Source organism: Gavialis gangeticus, unplaced genomic scaffold (assembly GCF_001723915.1).
Source record: "Gavialis gangeticus isolate Ggan-Ray unplaced genomic scaffold, GavGan_comp1, whole genome shotgun sequence".
NCBI classification, from domain to species: Eukaryota; Metazoa; Chordata; order Crocodylia; family Gavialidae; genus Gavialis; species Gavialis gangeticus.
This window is the reverse complement of record NW_017728973.1, coordinates 7,798,614-7,806,427: the sequence shown is the minus strand read 5'-3', so window position 1 is coordinate 7,806,427 and position 7,814 is coordinate 7,798,614. Positions and strand designations below refer to the sequence as shown.

General features: G+C 39.3%; 1 protein-coding gene across 1 annotated transcript in view; it reads right to left on the bottom strand.

Annotated features, from left to right (window-relative positions):
* The window catches only part of LOC109290955 (puromycin-sensitive aminopeptidase), an 86,564-nt gene that overhangs the window by 45,656 nt on the left and 33,094 nt on the right, over nt 1-7,814 (bottom strand). The window contains exons 4-9 of the mRNA XM_019507801.1: nt 6,209-6,330; nt 5,219-5,326; nt 3,355-3,555; nt 2,774-2,870; nt 2,634-2,667; nt 1,011-1,125 (exon numbers count right to left, since the gene is read on the bottom strand). Coding sequence (XP_019363346.1) covers nt 1,011-1,125; nt 2,634-2,667; nt 2,774-2,870; nt 3,355-3,555; nt 5,219-5,326; nt 6,209-6,330 — 677 coding nt within the window. The remainder of the gene's footprint in view (nt 1-1,010; nt 1,126-2,633; nt 2,668-2,773; nt 2,871-3,354; nt 3,556-5,218; nt 5,327-6,208; nt 6,331-7,814) is intronic.

The following is a 7,814-nucleotide window of genomic DNA, read 5'->3' as shown; positions in this document are numbered from 1 at the left end:
ACACTGTGGAAAAGTTTAAGAACCCCTTGGCTTTACTGCAGCCTCTGTTTTAGTGATATACAGATTTACCTGCTATCCAAGTCAATCTCTCTATTTTGGCAGCCCAAAAGCCCCAGCAAGGAAGCTTTGTTGGCTCCAGAAACTGCATTCCTTTCACCACAGTGTTTCTAGTTCAATTACCAAATACACTATGCTTCTGGCAACACAAATAGCTTTTCAACATTTAATGTATTTGGCTTCCAAGCCCCCACTTGCAGGGTTTTTTTTTCTTGGGGGGGGGGGGGCGCAAAGGAGAGTGAGAGTGGGGGCAGGGGGAAGGGTGGCTAAAAGCAGTGTCAGATCCGATCAGCAGGACTGGCAGAAGCCATTTGTCAGAAGCAGAAACTTCAAAAAAAAATATGGCTTTCAGGTCTGTAGGCACAGTGGGGAATGTATTAGCAACTTTCAACTCTGCTGGCTCACCTGTGCTTTTATTCTCACCATTCCTTCAGCTTCAGTCATTCTGGAGACCAGTTCCCCATGGATCCAAAATACTCTGTCAGCTACTATTAGACAACTTTTTATTTAGTAGACTATAATAATATAGCCCCCATGTTGCAAACTGAGAAACCTGCTTAGTATGAAAAGATGCTGATAAGACAGTGAACCATCCCTACCTGAAAGTAAAATGATGATTTACCTCCTTAAGAATAATCTAATATGGTGGCTTAATTCATTTCCATGGAAACCTAATGTTCAACTCCCATTGCCTGACCACACACACACACACACACACACACTTAATTCACATCCAAAGGAACTAGACCTTAAAAAAAAAAAAATAAAAAAAATCAGCATTTTCTTCTTTATGCACCTATTTTTCAGGGGATTTTGAAAAAACACTTAAAATCCGATTTGGAAGATAACATTCCTATTCGCTTTTACATGATACAAGCAGCAGCCTTTACAATAACTAACCATGCTTACTAGGAAAATGACCAATACATTAAATAGTTAAAAATATTAGATACCATGGTCACAAGGTTTCCAAACCACTGATGAGCAAGTTCATGTCCCACAACCAGAGCAACCCATTGGCGGGATGAAGAGCAGGAATTTTTGGGATCAATAAGAAGCGCAGTCTCCCTGTATTTAAGGAATAAAGAGAGACAAATTGAGCAGTACATGTTTGGGGGAGCGAGAATATGATTAAGACAGACTGAATCATCTAAGCAAACTACAAATATCATCACTTCAACTGAAAAAAACAAAGCTACTTTAGCTTGCACACAAAACAGTTGTTTTAAAATTTTATGGCTTTTGGGTTGCTTTGGAGTAATACTTCAACACATGCAAGAAGTCAAGCACAAAAACCCCAGACGGGAGTAAGAAACTTTATCCAAAATGAAATAGTCTAACTATATGACTAGACAGTGAGGGAAAGCGGTCTCACCTTGACTTCAATTTACTTCCACACTGCATGGAGTATGCAAAGCAAGCCATCTTTCCCTCCCTCATCCCAGAAGAAGTCAGCTTTTCCATGTGCACAGTTAATTAGCTGCATTGCAATTTCCACCTCAGATGCATGTTTCTTTCCACAGAAACATCTGGACACACACATCCACACACACAGCTTTCATTAAAACTCTCTAAATTGATTACAAGTCAAAGGTCATTTACAAACACCATGTCATAACCAGAGCTGGGGGGAGGGAGGGTGTCAAGCAGGAGGGATTTCAGAACTCCTGCAACTGGGAGGGAACTCTCTCAAATTAAATACAGATTGAAACTGCAGAATATTTCAATCTCCAGTCAATAAAACAATGTGCAAGCAGTGGGCCCAACTGAATATAAGGAAACAGTGCAGTGCTGGAATTGTCTTTCAAAATTTGACTCACCAAGGGCAAATAATTTTTTCCACAGAGAGTAAAATACCTGCTCTCATCAGCATGGCAGTGAGCAGGCAAGTAACATTTTTGTTTGGGCTGGTAAATCCTTATGACAATTTTGTAAGGCCAAATTAAAGGGGTAAATTTAAAACCAGAACACCTCCCCACCCCCTGAAATCTCTATTCAAAAGAAAAATCAAAATGAGAACAAATAAAGAGTCCCATGTTGTAGAAGACTGAAAAGGAAAAATCTTCTAACAACCGAAAAGATACAAGTATGAAGGAAAAGGTGTGAAATTTTGTTCATTTGATCAAGCAACTGAAAATGGAAGGCAAAATAAAGTTTTAAAATTATTCAACCCATATTTGTACTGTGCTTGCAGAAATTTACCAACTTTGCTAGTAGATTTAAAATAAGAAACATTTCTCCAAGCCATGTAACTAACTACGGAATTGTTGGAGGAAGAGAGAGGGAGGGGGGAGGATTCAGCCAGGAAAACTCTTTCTTTTGCAGAAATTACTGTGTTGTCAGAGGCTTTAAAATCTTATACTGCTGGACAAAAAAAATCTTAACAGATCATTCTTGCCCTCCTCAGATTTATATAATAATATAAAAGTAAAGTTACCCAAGACTGAAATTAGAGTTGGAGGAAGTTACTTAAGCTTACTTTGGGCAAAGCCCAAACATTACAACTCCCTAAAATTAATCCAATTACCTCCAAAATTAGCGAACAAAGGGGGAAAGACAGTATTTTAACAGCATACCTATAAGTAACAAGGCCCCAGTTCTCCATGGCACCTTTATAAAATAAATACAAAGGTTTATTGATATTGATACACACCTTCCTAAACATTTAAAATTCAAATAAATCAATACAGTTCATCAATAAAGTGAGTTACTTTACCAGCAGCAAAGTCTGCAATAGCTATGAGATCAATTTTAGGAAGAGGGTAAGGAACACTGAAGTAGTCCTTATAAAAAGGCAGAGTTTTAGCAGCAACCTATAAAAAAAAAAAAAAATGAAATGAGAAACTCGGTAAATACTGAGTTAACTTGTAGTAATAGGCCAAAACTGTTTTTTTTCCCCCCAATGTGGCTGGAAGAACCCTAGAAAACAGCACATGCTGGCTTCTTTCCCCGAAGTCTCATTTCCAAAAGGCAGGACTGCTATGAAGCCTTAACGCCAACATTTGGAAGTATCTAATCCTGCCCCAGCTCCTACATTTGAATTGATATTTGCTACCTTACACTATGTATGAGATGATAATGCCAAATCACCTCAAAACTGTTTAGAAGTATATTTGTCATCACTTAAGTTTAATTTTTCTGTGATTAATATTTCAGCTTAATAAGTTTCTCCAAGTCACTAGGCAAAACCAAACTAACACAATAACAAAGTCTGAAACAACTCCATCTAGCCTTCTCTACCAAATTTAGGGGTTGTACAAAAAAAAATAATAATAATATCAGTGTGAATGCATTTACCTCTAATGCAAACTTTCCTTGTTCTGCTTTGCTAACAGGAGTGTAAACACGTACTAAGACACCATCAAGCGACCTGGTCTCTACAAAGTCATATTCTCCCACCACGAATGCTACTAGGTAGGTTGACATTATAGGGGTTTGAGCAAACTTCACTTCCACCAGATTTTCATCATCAGGGTACGGCTTCCGGTCTATGACGTTCTTTTCAACAAAATAAAAGGAAAACTAGTTCAAGTTTCACAGGAAGTGACACTGGATTACATAAATTTGACTAGTTATTGCTCCATTATTAGGTATATTTAAAGACAAACAAGCAAACAAACAAAAATACCTATCGATACAATCACCATGCAATTTTAAAAAGTCACCATATTTTCAGTTCCCCTTCAGCGAACAAGCCAGGGGGGAAAAAAACATGTTTGTTTTTTTGTTTTTTTAAAGTTTATCCTATACATCAGGGGTGTGCTATCTTTTCCAGCTGTGGGCCAGAATGACCCACCTGAGGTCAAATGTGGGTAAGCACTAGGAAGACCCTCACCTCCCCCCCCCTCCACAGCTGGTGCTTCTCTCCATGATAGCCTGAGGAAAGTGACTGCCGTTGAAGGCCCTCCCCACTCCCCCCATACTGCTGAATGCCAACAAAGGCCCACATCTGAAAGCTGGATCAAATCTTTGCGTGGGCCACATCTGGCCTGCAGGGCATAGGTCGTGGACCCCTGCTATACATCATACATCCTATTATAGCACATAGGTTCTCTTGAGGAGCTTTTCCTATTAGTTCCTAAACTTCCAGTTTCCCGAGTGGTGACAGAATCCACACCTGGAGTCAATGTCCTCCCACCCCAAAAAGTATTCAAAGAATAATTTTTTCCTCAAATTTTTAATTAAGGACCATCAGATCAGTGGGCAAAACTGTATTATGTACTAGGCAACTTGGTGTCACATGAACAGAAGAAACCAGTCTGGATTGAAAGTGATCTTTACTGGTGACTGGAGTTAAAATTATCCCAGTGACAGGAGTCTGTAGGATAAAAGGGAATTGTGATTTCTCAGCTAGTACACTTTAGTAGCGACAGACATTACGGGCAATCAGCTTTTTTTGGCCTGTGTAACCGATAATGTTGCCAATAAATGCCGTATGCATGTGCGCAGCCGCAGCGTGAACACAGCCAGGAATACAGCCCAGCAGCTTGGAGAGCCTCCTGTTGGTAAGTCTGTGGGGGGGAAGGGGTGTGAGGGAGGTGCAGATTGGGCCCCCCCACCACAGTGAGGGAGTGGGGCTGGGGCAGGCACCACCCAGCCCCCACACTCTTTCCTCTCCACAGACTTACCGGCTGGATGGTTGCATTTTGGCAATCAAACTGGTATCAGCCAATATGGCTGGTTAATAATCAGCCATCAGTATCAGCCATAAAAAATTTTTTATCTGTGCACCCCTAGACTTTAGGAATATTCACATCATAATAAAAATAGGGATGCTGAAGATACCATTTTGTATGTGCTACCACTCATTTATGTTATATCTAAACTCCACTGAAAAGCTCTCCAAGGCAGAGTGTGTTTACACAGATACATAAACAAGCAAAGAGTTCATTTTTTACAATCACTCCTTTAATCAAGTGGCACATCATGTCTTATGCAAACTCATTTTAATAGACAATGCTCTGTGCCACCCATGTTTAGTTCCCATACTACCATCTCCTCTTAACATATCTGTCTCAAAAAAATGTCATCAAGTACAGCTGTTTAGCAATGACTAACAGCACATGTTCCTATGAATGGAAATGTCAGCAAAACCTGTCACTAGCCAACAAAACTGCTACATACAAAATTTAGTTCATTTACTTGCGCATTAAGCACTTACCATATTTGACAAAGCTACTCTGTCTTTAGGGACGACCAATGAGATATCAAATGTCGCCTTAATAGCAGGTTCATCCCAGCAAGGAAAGGCTCTGCGAGCATCAGTAGCCTGAAGGACATAAGAGCATTAACTAAACAAATCTTTCACAGAGAGATTACGACAATAAAGCATGCACAAATGCTGTATGTTCTACATATAAGTAGTCAGGCAAATTATGGCTGGTCACTGCTGTAAGATGTTTCCCTGTTCATCTCCCTTGACTCTTGGGGATTAGCACACTTCACTCTCAGCTTTAACTGATTTCATTCTTGGGGTCAAAATGCAACTGAAAAATGCCCCTGGCTCTGCTATTTCACACCAAGATATACTCCATTGTATTCGATAAAAGGCAAAGTGTTCTATATTTCTGTTTATGTAACAGACTAAGTAGACTGTTAAAGCATAGTATAAAAATCTTTCCTAATGTCTAGTTATATAACCCTTGAGACAAAAAGCTGGCTCACACTGCAGAGGCCATTAGAATATTGGTAGCAAATAAGGGCATCCTACTAAAAGATTAACTTGTTTTGTGAAGGCAGTTTACACAGAAATATTTAGTCCAAATATGCTAGAGGAGCTGTTTTTAACACTGCAGCTGTTACACATATGCATATACTAGGTACTATACATAGGCAGGATCCTTGACTAAGGAATTTGCAACAGCCTGCATTTGTTGACCTTCAGGTCACAGTACAAAGGGTTTGTTTCTCTGTTTTTTGTTGTTTGGGGGTTTTTTGGGGGAGGGGAGGGCAAGGCAGGGGGCATAGAGGGAATGGTGTTTTTAAAACTACCAGCAGCCATTTTGCTTAGAGCTAGAAGCCAACCCCCCCCAACCCCCAATGGATCCTAGAAACCCAGCAACAAGTACAAAGAGATGAAACTAGGAAACTATAATCAAGTCTTTTCCTATGTTAGGGATAATACTTGCTGAAAGAAGAATATAGACCATACCTCAAACTGAGTGACAGCAGCATAACGTGTCTCTCCAGAAGGGGTGGTGTATTTACTTCGATAAAAACCTTTCATTTTATCATTTAGCTCTCCAACAAAGTCTATCTTTAATGTCCCGGTCCCTGTGGCAGAAACAGATTAGACACTGTCAGCTGATGTGCCAAAGAGAATGTTTATTTGGTCTACAGACCTTCAGACCATGCTACTCAATTGGCCCACTGCCCTGAATAACTTTTCCCTCCAATTTATTTTTACCCATCACTCTTTTGCCAACATCCCTCAAACACCTCCCCTGCCCCCCGGGGACAACGTGACACACAACACGGCTCAAAGGCAACTAAGTGATACAAAGCTCTAGCATGCATGGACATCTAGCACTCTGACTAGTACAGTGTCTGTGACACTTTACCTTGGACTCATTCTCCTTCTGCTAACGTTTCTTTATTGTAACCTGGCACGGCTTTGTATTTCTGTGCAACTGAAAGGCAAGAGCCTGTATACTCACAAAGCATTTTCAGATATTATATACATTATGCATGTGTACATGCGCACACAGAGTGCCTAAATGATTATCACCATCACCTGATGAATACCTAATACAAAAGTCAAAATGGAGCTCTGTCTGCTTTCTAGCTTTTAATTCAATTAGATCCAGGATTAAGTCTGCCCTTGGTATTGCAATACAAAGGGGAAACCTGATCTTGATAAGAAAGGCATTGTTCCAATAACCTATAGAATGGAGCACAGTAATATTTGCAGCAACTTATAAATTTTATATATTTGAACAAAGAGTAAACACCTGCTTTTTTCAAACCACAGGCATATTCCAATCCAAAATAAACAAGTAAAAAAATAGATTACCTCCAAGCAAACAAAACTTCAAGGAGTTTGCACATTTGAAGCATAGAAAGCAATACAGTAATTCAGCTTAGTTCTTTCTGGTTAACAAAAGAACAGATCAACAGCATCTAACATAAACAGCTCCTGAGCCTTACTCCCAATGGTAGGCAGATAATTAGAAATCACCTCAACTGCTTAGGAGCAAACTTCACTATTACTGAAACAAACCACACTCTAAAATACGTTCATTTAATTCAATGTGATTTTATCATTCAAGCTTTTTACTGATCATATCAGTGATTTTATCAGCAGCCATTCTTTATAAAGTAGGTCTCAAATCAAGTGAGGCATTATCTGCTATCACACAACTTTATTTTGGCAATCTAGCTACCAATACAATTATAATGGAGAATCAAAGTAATAACTAAGAAGCGAATAGAGAGACTGTAATCATTAAGACATTGTTCAGTCAGAATGGTTTCTTTAAAATACATTCTTTGTCAAAGCCAAATGGATTTCTGACAAAAAAAAACTCTTAAGAAAACCGCCTTTAACACCAATTTTATGAACTAATCTCAATCTGATACATTTAAATAACAAATTACCAAGTACAGGCAGTCCTCAAATTTACAACACAATTAGTTCCTGACAACTATGTCTTAAGTCAAAATGTTGTAACTCGGAACTGATTTTCCCATAGGAAACAATGTTATAAAGGGGGGGGCGTGTTCCTGAACCAAGGCTTGATACCCAGTTTTCACCAAAA